The sequence below is a fragment of the Cyprinodon tularosa genome, unplaced genomic scaffold, assembly GCF_016077235.1.
Source record: "Cyprinodon tularosa strain WSP-4 unplaced genomic scaffold, ASM1607723v1 ctg40, whole genome shotgun sequence".
Taxonomy (NCBI): domain Eukaryota; kingdom Metazoa; phylum Chordata; class Actinopteri; order Cyprinodontiformes; family Cyprinodontidae; genus Cyprinodon; species Cyprinodon tularosa.
The window spans coordinates 2,057,738-2,073,817 of NW_024039119.1; the positions used below are offsets into that span (position 1 = coordinate 2,057,738).

Here is a 16,080-nt window from a genome sequence, read left to right on the forward strand (position 1 = left end):
TTATTGTGGAGGAAGAGTAGATAGTTAAGATTCCCTCTGACTTTGTGTTGAACGATTTTGAAAAGGAGGTAGTCTTATTTTTTGGTTATTTTTTTTTCTTTTGTAAGCATCTCTACCTGCCAGCTTTGCGTTTTGCACTTTGTCTCTTTAGTAACAAGAAGATATCCTGTTTAAACATAAAATCCTTGGAAAGGTTATGAAAACAAACATGTAGTTTGGCCTTAACTAAAAAAAAAAAACAGAAAAGAAAAACCACCCTAAACCAGAAATGTGTCCCTGGGTTGTTTCCTCCATGTTTCATATTTATTTGGAGTAATTTCTCGTTGTTAGACGGTGTCCCTTTTTGAGGCCTGCTGAGGTTCACGTCCTCTTAAGTGAACTTCAATGAAATATTTATTTTGTTCCTCTTTTTTGATCGGATACCTGCCAATATTGAAAAAAAAAATTAATAGAGACAAGTTTTTGGGATGTATTTGTTCAAGATTTAAGTGATAAGATAAAAGTGAGTCTTTGCAGAACAAGGACTTTGCAGAACAAGGACTCACTTTTCTTCTATCTGTATTGTATATTTTAGGGGGAACCGTGCAAACTGTCTCCATTTTTGGCCTCCAACCTGACCTCTAGTCGTTCCTAAAATCCAAGCTTGTTTTACACACTTTGGTTTTTTGGAATGATCCGTTACGAGTTTAGGAAACAACGCTCATGTCTGTATCATTACAGAAAAAAAAAAAAGTGATTCTTATCTTTTGGCCCATTTTCTCTCTTTTGTTTTTTCTTTATAGAAGAAATAAAACTACAAAAAGAACAAAAGGGTAAAATAAAGCACAGGGTTTTTGGTTTTCTACGTATTTCTTTGGTAACCTGTAACAAAAAAAGGAAAAGAAAAAAAGAAAAAAAAACCTGGAACATGGCAAAGAGGATATTAGATCAAAGTAAAAAAAATGCTTCAAATTTGGTTTGAAACTGTAGAGAAAAGTTACGCTTCAACGCCCAAAGGAAACAAAGAAAGGAAAAATAAAGTCTAGCGTGCTATTTCCTGGAAAACACAAACTCACACAGTGAATCGCAGAGAGCTTCTACACAGTAACAATTACAACCACAGAGCTTTGAACTGAGGCTGAGCAGAGTCGCCACATTTAGTGTCCCACCTAAGGAATATCTCCCCTTACTTCTTCTTAATCAATTTGGACACAGTTCTGGGAAGAACCTTTGTGGGATGAGGTATTCTCTGACTGCAGATATATATATTTATATATATACTTTTGTTTTTTTTTAAAGCATTACAGATACATCTTAAGTAAATACACAACTTAAAAAAAAGAGTTGAAATAAAAACAAGTTTGGTGGTTAATGGGAACTCTTTAAGTGCTATTTCCAATTTTCTTTTCCTGCTTTACTTGGGAGAAAAAAGCTGTTGAGGGGCAGGATGTTTGGGGGACAATACTGCGCATCTTTAAAATAAAAAAAAACAGAACAAAAATAAGAGAATCTCTACTCGTTATTTTGCCGACGCTTATTTGGAATGGTGCGAACAACAGGAGCAAATCAAACAACCTTTACGACAAATAAAACAAAAAAACAGACAAACATCCGAACCCAAATTGGGAATATTGATCATCAAAGGTAATAAAAAAAACAAAAAAACATTGAAATAAAATGACAAAAGCTACCACACGTTTTTTTTCTCTTATTTCTCAAAATCACAGACAGTTTTTTCTTTTTTTTTGTCACAAAGCTTCTGTAGACACTTCCTCCCTCGTCTCTCGCTGCCTCCCGTCATTTCTTCTTCCCCTCCAAAGTGTCCGAAGCTCATCTGCGACGGAGAGCAGAAGAAGAAGAGCACCTTTTCCTGCAGTCTTTGTTGGGGAGGGGTGGGTTGTGGTAATTGTAGGAAAAAAATGTCTTGTTTTCTTCTAAGGAGAAGTAAATAGTTTAAAAAAAGAAAAGAAAAATCGTCCCGATGCTGACGGAGGCCTAGATATGGAGCAGGGCGACGCCGTCCTTCTTCCTCCTCCCGTTTTTATTCCTCTCATATCAAAGCGTTTGATGACAAAAGTCTGACTCAAAGAGGGGAGGGAAGAAGAGGTGTCCTGCCCCCCCCGGGTGACCTCACTAAATCTATATACACATGATCCTATGTGTTGTGCATGTCTTCTTTCAAACGCACATCAGTGTTCCTCCTCAGCAGAGAGGAAAGGCGCCTCTGTCAGGTGGGATGAGGAGCGAACATCCGAGACTCATGGGAGCTATTTCTTATTTTTTTTTTTTTTTTGTTTCGTCCCCAAGACATGTTTGTTTTTCCACCCAGGTGTGGTTTTGACAGGTAAACAATTATACGTGTGTGCATGTGTGCGTGCACAGGTTTTGGGAGAAAGTGTATCTGAACAAAGTGGTGTTACACCTCTGAGTTGGGGGGAGGAGGTGGGGGGCGGGGGAGGTAAAGCAGTGCTCCACAGTCATGGTTTTTTGCGGCTGAATGTAACAAAAGTCATCTAAACCCTGTTTTAGAGTTTCTCAATGTCATTCTCTGTTGTTCGAACTCTCTTTAAAACAAACTAAAAAAAAAAAAAAAAAACTTTTTTTTTCTTTCTCTTTTCTCTGTAAGTGTACGGATGCTGTTTTTTTCTCTCCTCTTTACGCTGATTAAAGAGCGCTAAGGACTGATCTTAGAGCGGGCCCTTTGATCCGGTCCTACTCCAGCTCCTCGGTAGGAAGATCTTCCTCCAGGTCACGCTCGTCGCTTGGCAACGGCAGGCTGTGTGTGACGCCGGCCAGGAGGGATACTGGTCGGCTGTCCTCCTCCACCTCGGTGGGCTCCTCCTTCACGTGCACTGGGTGGCTGCAGCGCGGAGAAAAGACCGGTGATTGAGGGCATGCAGCATTTAGTAATGTGTTATGCAATTCACCTGAACAAACTTTACAGGAAATAATTTATTCTTTTATTGTAAGCCTAAAAAAATACCCACTCCACTGGCAGATTATCTCATTTAGCTACTCAAATTAAGGACAAATACAATAAAATTAAGATCATTTTTCATTTTCAGATCAGTTTTTGCAGTTTGCATAATTTTGAATTGCACAAAAACAATTATTAGTTAACCTCCCTGTGTTTTTACCTCAGCAAGATCATTTTTCCTAAACTGTGTTTCTAGAAACTTTCTTCATCCCCAACCAGTGCGTTGCTGCGAGGCGTCCTACCTGTACTGCTGAGGGCTGAGCGTGGGGCTGCAGCTGCCATTGCTGTTGACCTGCTCCACGGTGGAGCTGACATCGTCGTGGCCCACATGCAGCATGTTGAGGCTGGCTGCAGACGGAGGGGTCACCAGAGGGGGGCTGTTCAGCAGAGACAAACTGCTCTCTGCTAGAGCCGCCTACACACACACACACACCCACACACACACAAACATTTTATTTATTTTTATAAATTAAATCAACTCCTTCTAATGAAATCTGTAATTTTTTATCTCACATACAAAAAAAAATCCTCTAACGGATAAATGGCATGAAGAGCTCATTTCAGCTCGTAGTCATCTCATGTTTTTACCACCAGGGGGCACTTATATACAGTTCTTTCTGCCTTAAGAGTTGCTCTTATTGGACCCTGTCAAAAAAGTGTGTGATCACGCTGAAGTCTGAACAGGGATGCTATGAGAAACAGAAACATCAGTGCAACATCTGTGTCTGCAGAAGACGAGTCAACAAAGCCAGCATGAGCAGCTTCCGTCTAAATGCTGGATCACAGGATCATCATTTTATGCAGGAACCTTAACTGCTCGATGCTATAATCATCCCTGCAGCAGAGGTGCATCCGGTGCGCCTGAGTTCTGTCTGATATGACAGATGAGCATACCTGGTCAGACCGGCAGACTCATAGTCAAAACACATTTATCCTTTAGTTTTGTGCTAAAAATAAACTTTAAACTACCTCAATGGGCGTGTATTCCTTTACTCATGTACAAAAAAAACAATTTAATTACTTACTTTCTGGTATTTTTTGAAGTGTATGGTGATCTCACCTTAAATAGTTTTTTTTGTACATGACTAAATAGATACATAAATTAGGTAGTTTAAATTTTATTTTTCGTACAAAATTAAAGGGATTAATTGCAAACGTGACGTCTTGCGCATGCGTATTGGCTACGGGTATGATGGACTGACAGGGTATGGTCATCTGACAGAAAATCGGCGCTGAGGTGAAGTTATTGAGGTGAGCGCGCTGTGAGATCGGGCATGAAAGTGAGAGCTGATGTGTGGGTGGAGGCAGGCGGTGTAATAGCAGTGAGGGAATCAACTAATTATAAGAGAGACCTGATGTAGAGTTAGAATTTTTACACATCTTTATTTTTCATTCTGGGTTTGAAAGCTTTTTTTTTAACCCTCTATGTTCCACTAATCATCAAAAAGTAAATTGCTTAAATTGCCTTCTGTTTCTAAGAAGTGGTAAAGGCCTATTTTCCCATTTTTTGACACATCAAACAACTCAGATGACTCAAAAGAGCCATGTGAACCCACAATCACTACTGGGAAGCATGGTGGTGGCAGGTACATGCTGTGGGGTGGCTTTTCAGTCAGCGACAGCAAAGATGGTCAGAAGTGAATGTTTCCATCTTCTGCTGGAATAAACAGGCCCCCAAAGAGAAGCTGCTGTGATCATAAGGAGAAGGGGCTCCTCAGACTATAAAGTAGAGCACATTTTAAGATTCTTAGCAGTAATTTGGATATCAGTCAATCTCTTTTTATTTTTTTTATTTTTTGTGTTATTTTACCTTTTTATTTTGAATTTTACCCTTTTTTTTCCGTTTAGTTTTATCTCTTTATTTGGAGGTTTAATGTTCACTTTCAGGAGATGTGTTTTGTTTTTGTTTTTTGGCTCTTTCCATATTGATAAGGCCTTTTCTCTTGCTCTCTATTTTTGTCTTTAGTGTCTTTTTCTTTCAGTTTTTTTTTTTCGTTTACTAAGATCTTTTGTTCCAGTTCAGTGATGGTTTTGTTGGTTCGTTTTCTGCGTAATCAGTCCAATCACATCCAGCTGCTGCTTTTCTTGTCATTTCATTCCATTTGGAGGCTTGAAGACTTTTTTATTTAAGCAAGCCTATTCTGCCTCCACATGATTTTTATGATGTTGATTTTTATCTTTGATTTTATTGGCACTGTGTAGCACTTTGAGATTTTTGTTAATGAAAAGTGCGGTACAAATTGGATTTATTATTATTATTATTTCACAAACGATCCGAGTCAGTTCACCTGTCATCTACCTTTCTTTTTTGCATATGTCTCTTCATTTTCTGTCAGTTTACTTTCGCTGGTTTCATCCCTCGTTTGTCTGGAAAGCTTTTTCGCCGTCCCTTTCTTGAAAGCGATCACATCCTTTTTTAAGCTAATCTTAATTCATGAAATACTTTCCAACCAGGGATGTAAACGAATAATCGACTAAATGGTGTATTATATTCATATATTTTTTTCCATCTGATTAATGTATAACGTTTGCTTAGAAATTATTTTTTTCTTTATTAATCCTACTGCAGTTCACTAGTCTTTAATTTTTCATGCTTAAACTTAAACAAAATAATTTTCTTTTTTCTCTACAGATTGAGAGTCTAATTTCTAATTTCCAAAGTTTCCAAAATCTCATTGAGATAGTGATTATTAGCAGCAGCTAAGTGTGTTTCAAAAGGAAAAAAAGATCCAGAAATAAATGTTACCTGGTAGCTGGCGTTTAGGGATCCGAAACCCAGGCCTGAAATCATGTTTTTCACCAGAGTGGGACTTCTGCAGCGAGACAGAAGAGGAAGGAGGGAGACATTAAACCGCAGCTTGTGCACACATGTGAAAAGATGTCAACTCAATTAAACAGTGTGACAAACCTCAGAAATACTCTAGACAGAAACATGGGCGGATTGTAAACAGCTGCTTGAAACAGACGTGTGAAAGTGTCTGATATCTGGCGTGCAGGTGCGTCATTATCCCCCATGGTTGGAAGGAAACATCTGTTTACACACACGCTAACAAGCTTTTTTTTCCTGCCACCTTGCATCTCATGCAGCTGCTTACAAATAAGGAGGAACACGTAGAAGCGAGCGGATGCATCGCAAACCAGAAGCTCTGGGTAACATTAGCCGATCCGTTTTAGGGCAATCATGATGCCGGCGCCCATAAGCTGGTAGTCTACTCACTCACCCGGTCATCTTTGGTGGTCTCCTCTTTTGGTATTCGACTTCGTCCACGGTCCACACGGCCCCCTTCACGTTCTCAACGCGAACGAAGCACTTGTGCAGACTCAGGTTGTGGCGCACGGCGTTCTGGAGATAGAAAAAGACTTAAGTTTGAACTTTTATTGATGTTTTTCCCACCAATCCCCCTTAACGTCCTCCTGTCGCTCCCTGAAGAGAGTAAATATGAAGCAGAGAGTTTTCTAGCAGGGTTATTTTATCTTGTTTCTAATCAGTCATCATCTGCACACACACACACACACACTCAGACAGCCGAGCAGGCAGGAAGGCACACCGCTATCTCCGTCTCAGCCCCCCCCCCTAGGGACAGGCCTCCCTTTTCATCTGCTATTTGTAGTTTGTTCATGCCCAATTTCATTACCAATTTTAATTCGTCTATAATTAAATCCTGAATATTCTCTCTGACACGCTGTTCTAAGCCGAGAGGGAGGGACAGGCCAGGCGTGCATCACTCCTTGCCGTAATTACACACACACACACACACACACACACCCAAAGAGGCGTACACAGAGAGTCGCCAGCACAGTCGTAATCACACACAGCCATAATCAGAGGAGGAACCCCCCCCACCCCTCCTCCTCCAGCCCCGAGCCGTGATGCTAAGTTTTGTAAATGAGTCTGACCCCAATCTCCGCCTGCCACCCTGACAGTGCAAACACACTCGCACACAACAGCACAAACACGCCGCAGACGCCGGCGTCGTTGCCGTGTTATTTGCATTCGTCTCCGTGATGAAAGCCTAATTCTCCCAGTTAAAACATTAGCAGTCATTTACAGTGGGTCACAGCACATGTGCCACTCATCTCCACTCCCTTCTGGGCTGAGAGATGGGGGGGGGCAAACAGGAGGGAGGGATTTATTCAGAGGTAAAGCTTTAACTGCAAAGAAAGATAAATAAATATGATTACATTAAATCGATTTCAGGGTGTTAAGCTTGTTTCAAAGGAGGAAATGTTACTCTAAGGTGGTGTTAAGGCGGATTAACAATGGGATAAACAAAATAAAACTGTATTGAAGAGGTGAATAATCTAAAAGGATGTTGGAGCAACATATTCTGTCTATTGATGACAGCTTTATATCTCTGTACCATGGAAATCATTTATAAATAGTGTTTTTATTCAGTAGCCTAATAGGTTCCTGTTTCCTTATATCTTATATATATATATATATATATATATATATATATATATATATATATATATATATATATATATATATATATATATATATATATTTTACTTTCAGAAACAAGCTTTTATTTCCATCATCCTTTCTGGGTGACCTTCATTTTAAAGCCAAAGATATTCAGGCTGTGGAAAAATGCTGTGAAATAATCATGTTTCACAACAAACTAAATATTTGCAGCTAGTGGCATCACATACTGAGCTATTTATCATTTATCAGTCCACATCTAACAGCAAATAGTGACCTTCGTTAACTTTTAACAATTAATTGATATAATCGATTAATCACCCAGAACCTGGTAATTCTAATTGTCATGGTTTGTAGTATTTTCTTATTGAGAGGGTAGGAAAGAAAGAAAAAAAGGAAGTACACAAGGACTAAAAAGAAAGGAAGCATGGATAGAAGGACACAAGGAAGAACAGAGGGAAGAGAAGGATACGGTGAAGAAATGAAGAAAGTGTGCAGCTACTATACATTGGCAGTTCCTATAAAACACAAATTTATTGTTTTCTTCCATTTCTAATTAGATTTCTTCCCTGACTTCCTGTTTCCTTGGATTATAAACCTAAAGCAAAGGACCAATTATTTTAGCTACACTTCAAAATGGAAGCAGCAACAGAGCATGCCGTTCAACAAGTGCTGAGTACCACAGCTTAGGAGATGCTGACCCCATCTACAGCCAGAGAATTAATACTAATAAAAAAAAACTACTAATGTTGCACCGATGCCGTTTTTTGGCCCTGATACTGACACCCGATACCTGGCTGTGCAGCATTTGTTATGGTTCTCCCCATTTTTCACTGAGATTTTAGGTTTCTGTTATCAGTTGTTCTGTTTTGTTCTTTGGTTTATTTTCCATTTTATTCAAGCAGTCTTTAGTTACTCTCTGTCGCCCCCTTGTGTTTGTTTCCTTTCCCCTCGGCTTCCTTCTAGTTAGTTCTGGTCACACCTGCTCCTTATTCAGCTCATTAGTCCCTCCTTTGTTCTGTTGCCCTCTGCAGTCACTCAGTGCTGGTTCCTTGTTGTTGCTGATTGTTATTTCCTCTTCTCTGGCTCCCCATGTAAGTTTTCCCTGAAGGTTTTTGGTAGTGATGGGCAAGTGAAGCCTCATGAAGCAATGAAGCTTTCCATCGCAAAGTGTTGAAAAAAGTTCATTACTCGATGCTTCATTCATCACTCACTAGTGACATCTGCTGGTGAAACTGTAACAGCCTTGTTACTCAGTTGGATCATACTTCCAAATATTAGGAAATGCAATATTGTCACAAAGTTTCAAACTCATGTTTAGTAAGAGGAGAATCCTATTTAATTGTCATGTTTTAATGATTAAAATGATTTGTAGCCAATCTAATCCTTGACCATCAGTGGTGGTGTTAGGTTTTCTTTTATGTCATGGACTTATTAGACAATGAAGATATGTGTTACTTTAATGTATTGAGAACTGAGTGACTGTTGCTGCAGACTCTGTATACTTTGAGCTTGAAACTTGCTTCCTTAAAGACAGAATTTGTTTAAAATCATCTCTTCCTAGGAGTTCTAGTTCTGATTCTTAATATTAAGTTACCCATAGAGTTTGCCTCTTCTAATGGCTTTTAGTCTGGTTTTGATGTGTGATTCTGATGCATCTCCTGATTAAACAAAAGAAAATATAGAAATTTCTGGATTTTAGGTTTAATTGTTTTTATTTAGGAATAGGACTTTTTTCACAGTTTCAGGTTGTGATTGTGATCTGTCATCTCATAATACTCCCACATATGAGAGGTTTTTCTCTTTTTTGACGGCTCCATTTCAACCACTGCAGATGAAAACTGTTCTGCTGTTACCAAACCCACATACTACAACCCACAAAGCAACAGGATTCATCGCGCTTTTATTTTGAAAACCGACACGCAAAATGAAGCAGTCACGTGACCAATGCAATGCGAGGCCTCGTTTGTTGCCAGTCACGTGGTTTTCAACAAGACAACACAGGCCTCGAAGCGGGGCTTCATTGACACGCCCCCTTATTACTCGGTACAAGCCTCGAGGCCTGGCTTCAGATAGCCCATCACTAGTTTTTGGTGTTTTATAGTTTGTATTTTTTGTTTTTTGGATTTCTGCCTCAGTTACCAATCAAATCTATCAGATCTATCTTCACACGTCTCTGCATTTGGGTCCTCAAGAAACCTCCCAATACTGGTATCGGTGCAACATTACAAACTACACTAAACCAAGTAATGCTACACTAACAAGGCAAACACCTGAGGCTTTTTTCTTGCTTTCAAAATCTTAAAGCTCTACTATGTATAAACTTTAAATGACTATGATTAGATTTTCTTCCCTCGCTCTCCTTCTTTCCCCATTTTCTGTCAGTCTCTGTCTCTGGTTGGTAACTTCCAGCGCCTGACACGGTCGCTCCGCTCATGAAATATAACTACTTATTAAAGGACATACATCTCTGCGGCCCCGTTTGACTCACCAGGCTGCTACATAAATACATAACGCCATGCCCAGGCTATATTTAAAGGTCCTTTAGATGAATGGAGGAGGAAACAGAGCCTGGGCATTAATAGTTAAAATTCATAAAAGCCAAATGAGGGGGTAGATATTCCTGGAACCTTTGTCTCTTAACCTTCTATCATCACTCCCAGCTCTCCTTTGTTAGAGCCATCATCATAAAGCTGCTCTTTTCTTCTTTCCTTTATTTTCTTTCATTCCCTCTCTTATAAGCAAAGTTTTAGGTTTGAAACTGTCACATAAAATGTATACTTTTTACGTTTTGTCATAAACTTGGACATACCTTTAGAAAGAAGAAGACTTTTATTTTTGCATGAAATCTTTTCTGGGGTGTCCCTCTGCGGATATTAAACTTTTACCATCTAAACACCCAAACACAATATTTCCACCTTCCTTCTTTTATAAAAAAAAAAAAAAAAAAAAAAAAAAAAACTAAAGTAAAGCTTTACCTGGCTGTAGTTTTGTACAAAAATATTCTTTCCGTCATAATTTGTGGACACTAAGATCTAAAGGGAAGCGTTATCTCCTGGTCAGCCCTGTAATTCAGTGAAAGGGTGAAGTCGAAGTAAAAACATATGCATGTCCAGGAGAAGGTCAGTGGCTGGAAGTTGGAGGGGATTTAGCTGGGAGTTGCAGGGCAGTTAGCTGCCATTCAGCTGCCGTTTTTACTGGGAGGGGCCATTTTGAATGGCTGCTACTGTACTACATCTTTAAAAAACTCTAACCCCATTAGCTGTTGTGTGATTTTTACATTTCCACCAATAAAATCTATAAATTAAAAAGCAATATGCCAAGAGTAACACGATCAGAGGAAAGAGAAGAAAAAAACTCAACTTCTTAAAAAATGCATCTATTCCTACCATAATCTTACCTTCCATGTGGCAGTATTTCTCCTGAAATATGCAAACTTTCGTGTAAACCAGTTGTAGATCTCGTTTAGAGTCAGCTGTCTGTCTGGGGACTCCAGGATGGCCTGGACAAAGATGGAGACGTGGGACATGAGAGGAGGACGCCAGCAGAGGGACAGGTCCGACAGATAAGATGGCCGTACTTACATGGCGTATAAGAGAGGCGTAGGTAAAAGGAGGCCTGACATCAGCGTTCTTGTAGAACTCACAGTTTTGAGCGAGCTCTGCAGGAAAGATAAGGAACTGGATTATGAGGTAATAAACACATTTTTCAAAACAAATCGAAACAAAAAAAAATGTAATTTCATAAAAAGCCCTTTAGTAAATAGTAGTGTTGCACCAAAGCCATTTTTTGGCCCCGATACCCGATACCTGGCTGTGTAGTATTGGCCGATACCAATACCATCTGTTTGAAATCGATGTGTGTGTATATTTGAAGAACTGCATCCTACTTGGATGTAAAATAATTGCCATCATGGCTTTGTCAAGCGGCCGCCTACCGTTGCGAAGCAGGAAAAAGACTAACAAAGTGAATCCGGTAGAAGTTTTATTGCCTACCAGGAATGGGTGACAACAGTTGAATAAACTTGTGGGTTTCAAAATGGTATCAGTGCCCTATTTGTTGGTACTCACCGATACTGATACCACCATTTTAGTGCTGGTATCGGTGCAACACTAGTAAATAGCAAATAATGGTAGTAAAATATCTGTGAACTGATCAATCACAAATAAAAAAGAAAGCCTTTGTTAGAAATAGATGGGCTGATTTTAGCATTTTCTTCTTGTAGTATTGGCCGATAGGTAAAAGTGTTTACAAGGGATTCCTGCTGAATACACTCAGGAATCTGCAATCTATTTATCTATCCATCAGTAATGTTTGTCTGATTTAATAAAAGCCTATTTTCTTATTTTAACTGAGTACATTGTTATCGTTATGTTCACATTTCAATGATAAGTTAAACTGAAGTCAAAACAATTGGTTTAAAATAACTATGCATTGGTCAATCTGTACTGTTAATATATGGTAGGATAATTGGGGGAAAGGAAAAGCCGAAGCTGTGATCGGAGGAAGGTGAGGAAGAGGTATGAGGCAGTGGGAGTCTACCTGAGGCAATAGGGGTGCAGTACTTGTCCGAGTTGCGCCGACGTATGGGGCCGACCGGGTGTGTGTGGGAGTGGGAGTGTGTGTGCAGGCTGGAAGAGCTGATGACGGAGGGTCCCTGGCGCAGCGGCGTGATGGGGGTGGCGGCTGAGGTGGGAGGGTGGGGGAGACCCTCTGGGTAGGCCTCGCTGTCTCTCTTTAACAGGGAGCCGCTGGAAGCCAGGTTCAGCTAGAAGGAGAAGAGGGAATATGTTAGTTTTTATATTCAGAGGTTAAAGGTAAGACTCAGAAAATGATACATCACAAACTCTCGCTAAACTATTCTTGCATCTCGAACCCTTTTTTAAATATTACATTACAACCACAAACTTTTATATGAGACTGACTTAATAGAGTATCACATGATTGTAAAATGAAAAACAAAATATATAGGCAGCTTAAAAATACAAATCTGGGGTTTATGGGGGAGTGGTAGGACGAAAAGGCCTTGTTAAAGGAAAGCCAAAGGTCCCATTTAAAACTTGCTATATGCCATGCAGAGAATACAGAAAACATGTGGAACAAAAGGTCCAGAGTGATCCATCAGCCCTAGATGTAAGCATGGAGGGAGAACTGATACAGCAGAGCACGGTGCGGTGTGAAACCTGAAAATCCTGCTACCATTAAAGACACAGATGGCAGTATCATAGTATGGGACGGGTATGCTTTCAGCAGGGACAGCAAGATAAGATCTGTAATTTTTCCAAGTAAGTGAAAATGGGGACGAGCACATAGGACGGCCTTATGTAAACCTATCACCACAATGACTGACAATTAGGAAGAGACACAGAAAAAGAACATTCTCCACTATAGCTTTAAAGTTACAAAAGTTTGTATAAGCACAAAGAAAGAGGTCAACACACGAGTAGGAGAGAATCTACAGGTGCATAAAAAGCAAGAAAACTCAGAGAAGGAGTATATACTGATGCAGCTGACATATTGGGGGGCAAAATACATATAAAGAAAAGTTTATATTCAATTCAATTCAATTCAGTTTATTTATATAGCGCCAAATTCACAACACATGTCATCCCAAGGCACTTTACAGTTCAACCAGATCATACAGTCAAATTGATACAAAGTTTTCTATCTAAGGAAAACCAGTTGATTGCATCGACTCATTGACTCAAATACAATCCCTCACACTAAGCATGCTTGTAGTGACAGTGGAGAGGAAAAACTCCCTTTTAACAGGAAGAAACCTCCAGCAGAACCAGGCTCAGTGTGAGCGGCCATCTGCTGAGGCCGACTGGGGTTCAAGGAGACAGAAGCAGAGACACAAAAAGCAGCTGTAAAAGGCGGCCCCGTCCAGGAAACACACAGCCAGGCAGACAAGGTCCGAGCCAGCTCCCATTATATGTGTGTATGTTTTAGACAAAACGGCTTGTATGATTATTTCCTACATGTGCAAACTTGTGGACGAATTCTGACTTCATACTGGATGTAACAGCTGGGCGGATAGCATCTCAACATGTGTGAAATTAGAAGTATCACATACAACTCCCTGGGTTTTGGTGCAAACCCGTAGAAATAATTTTCAGCGATCCATTTATTTTGCAGTCAGAAAAATAGTGGCCTTTGGCACTTCCTGGAAAAGTGGGTTCCTATCACCGGCAGCCGGTATGTGCACTCTCTGAACATGCACACGCATTCATACCAGTGTAATCACACACACAGAGAGCACAGGCTGCAATCAACCCTGAGCTTACAAAAACAAAAACCACACGACAGCATGTTTGTAGGAAGGGGGAACATACACATGCGCTTTGCGGTGGCGTAGCCTTCACGGCCCAATTCGGCCCAATTAGGCAGAGCCCAACACACACACGCACCCCCTCACACAGAACAGGTACTCCCAGTCTCTCTGGGAGAGGAGATGCAGGGCTTCTAGTTTAGTACTAATTAAAACCACTGAGAGTGTGTGTGTTGTCTAGATTTATGTAAAATGTGTGAATCACCTCCTCTCTCCTCTGACCCTTCTCCGTACCATTTTAGCTGCCTTGGAGGGGAAGGAGGAGAGGGGCGGGTCTGCTTAACAGGTACTTCATTAAAGCTGCAACCCCGGCCCATCACCACAGCAACAGTCCAACACTGTTAATTGAGGCCAAGCTTTGTTTCCATTCCTGACGCTCCTCCTCTGCCCCTCCTCCTCCAATCCCTGACCCCGAGGCCCGTCTCCAGTGGTGACAGAACACACCTCCTTCCTGATTTCCCATTAGATGATAATGGCAGCTGATCCCCTTGTGATCAACACATCATCCAGTCACACGTGCGCACCCCCCCCCACCCCGCCATCCCTCAGCCGCGCTCGTTTATATTCTCAAATTAAGACACTCTCGCTCTAATTGACAATTAATTTCAACATCTTCACATTTTAATAAGACTTCTCGTCAATTTCCATGATGAAATATTCATTAGATTCCCAAATAGCAGCTTCTCCCAAACCAACTGGATGCATTTTTACACCGGAAAGCGACGTAAAATTTGCGTCCTGTTTGCAAGCGTTCAGTTGAATCGCAGTGATGGGTGAGAAATCAAATTAAATTCAGCTTAAATGAGAGAAAAGCTTAAATGTAAACCCCTTATCTTTGGATTTAGTGCCCTCTAAAAGCATAGTTTTTAAGGGAAGATACTTTTAGGCAAAAAAGAAAGTACATAAAAAGCAGATTGTTAGGCTGAAAAAATTAATTATGAATTAGAAACACCACATTAACCCTCAGTGAACAATAGAGGGCGTAGCCACCCAGCGAGAGAGACAGAGCAATGATAATATCCCATCCAGGGGAAAGCAGTGAGAGGTGCTGTAATCTGGACCTTGGGGTGGCTGTACTCACAGGTTGGTTGAAAGGTTTTGGCTCTGAGGGGCGCATGTGCAGGTGGGTCATCATGGCCTGAAGTCGCTCGCTCTCCTTTGCCAGCTGCAAAACCAAACAGATCGAACAAATACATGTCATCTCATTTCATTACCCTCGGATTGATTTAATGCGCTGTTGACACAGAATTACAAATACAATTACACCTCAGGCAAAGTGGCGAACATGAGAGCGAGGCGCCTCAGCACCCGCAGCTCTCTCTCAAACACTTCCTCTAGCCCTGAAGACACGCTCGCCCCCGTTTGACTTTGTTAACGGCTGTTTAATGGAGTAGCGCCGCTGCCTGTGGAGACGCTGAGGCCTTTTTCTAAATTTTTTTTGTTTTATCTTTCTGTTAGCTCCCATGTTTAAAATAAAAAATACAAGACAGGGACTCGCAAGGTTCAGAGATGTGTGTCGCTGCAGGAATATTAGCCGCTCTAACACCACGCCTGACTGTACGCGGTGCGGTGTGGGAGAAACGGACGTCCTTTGGACGACGGAGGGATGAAGCGACATGTCAAGACGTGAGAGAGGGAGAGATGGCTGTCCTGATGTGATGTGACACCTGCTGCCTCTCTGTCACTTTGCGTTCCCTGGCTGTGGCTTCAGAGCCTCGGCTAAACGATGTTTACCACCGCTGCAAACACAAAAAGGTGACCACAACACTGGCCGCACTCAAAGCCGCCTCTTAAACGAGTCACTTCTGGGTCAGTTTGCAGGAGAAATGTGAGCAACTTTACAGTTTGTGTAAACAGAACAAGGACAAAACAAGCCACCATGATCAGTCCAGGGATTTCTGGGTTTTAGTAATACATTTTTTTTGCTTCTCTCCAACTATTTTAATCACTTATTTTCACCAGAGTTTCTCTTATATATAAAAAATATGCCCTGCTGCATATTTTTGTTAATCCCCCACCCACATATGGATTTGTTTAGTCTCACCTGTGCTTTGCACCATTACTTCTTCCTTATCTATGCATGCTCACCAGATATTCTAGTCACTGTCAGGTGGCTTTTATCCTGTCCTGCTGGTTATATTATGGGTTTTGTCCCCATGTATGTGATTTTATCATTAGAAGACCCCAATCTTGTAATTTCTTTTCCTGCTGCCAGCATTGACTCATATTCCTCAGTAAAATATGACATAGGCTGACCCCAAAGACTGAAAGATGCTAAAATGGTGTTTGAAGTCCTAACCTACATTGTGTCATTTTATTATATAATAGAAAAAAAGGATTAATGCAAAGTTTTTACAAGAGTTTATA

The 16,080-nt window shown here is 40.7% G+C and overlaps 1 protein-coding gene across 4 annotated transcripts in view; it reads right to left on the bottom strand.

Moving 5' to 3' along the window:
* Positions 1–1,265: 1,265 nt before the first annotated feature.
* The window catches only part of foxp4 (forkhead box P4), a 135,374-nt gene continuing 120,559 nt past the window's right edge, over positions 1,266–16,080 (bottom strand). For 3 of the 4 annotated variants that reach the window (XM_038298145.1, XM_038298144.1, XM_038298146.1), the window contains 8 exons: positions 14,795–14,878; positions 11,925–12,150; positions 10,967–11,043; positions 10,783–10,884; positions 6,178–6,299; positions 5,703–5,769; positions 3,199–3,371; positions 2,692–2,839 (listed from right to left, as the gene is read on the bottom strand). In XM_038298145.1, the coding sequence (XP_038154073.1) occupies positions 2,692–2,839; positions 3,199–3,371; positions 5,703–5,769; positions 6,178–6,299; positions 10,783–10,884; positions 10,967–11,043; positions 11,925–12,150; positions 14,795–14,878 (999 nt within the window). Of the gene's footprint in view, positions 2,840–3,198; positions 3,372–5,702; positions 5,770–6,177; positions 6,300–10,782; positions 10,885–10,966; positions 11,044–11,924; positions 12,151–14,794; positions 14,879–16,080 lie in introns of all 4 variants that reach the window. The other variant, XM_038298143.1, reaches the window with a different exon arrangement.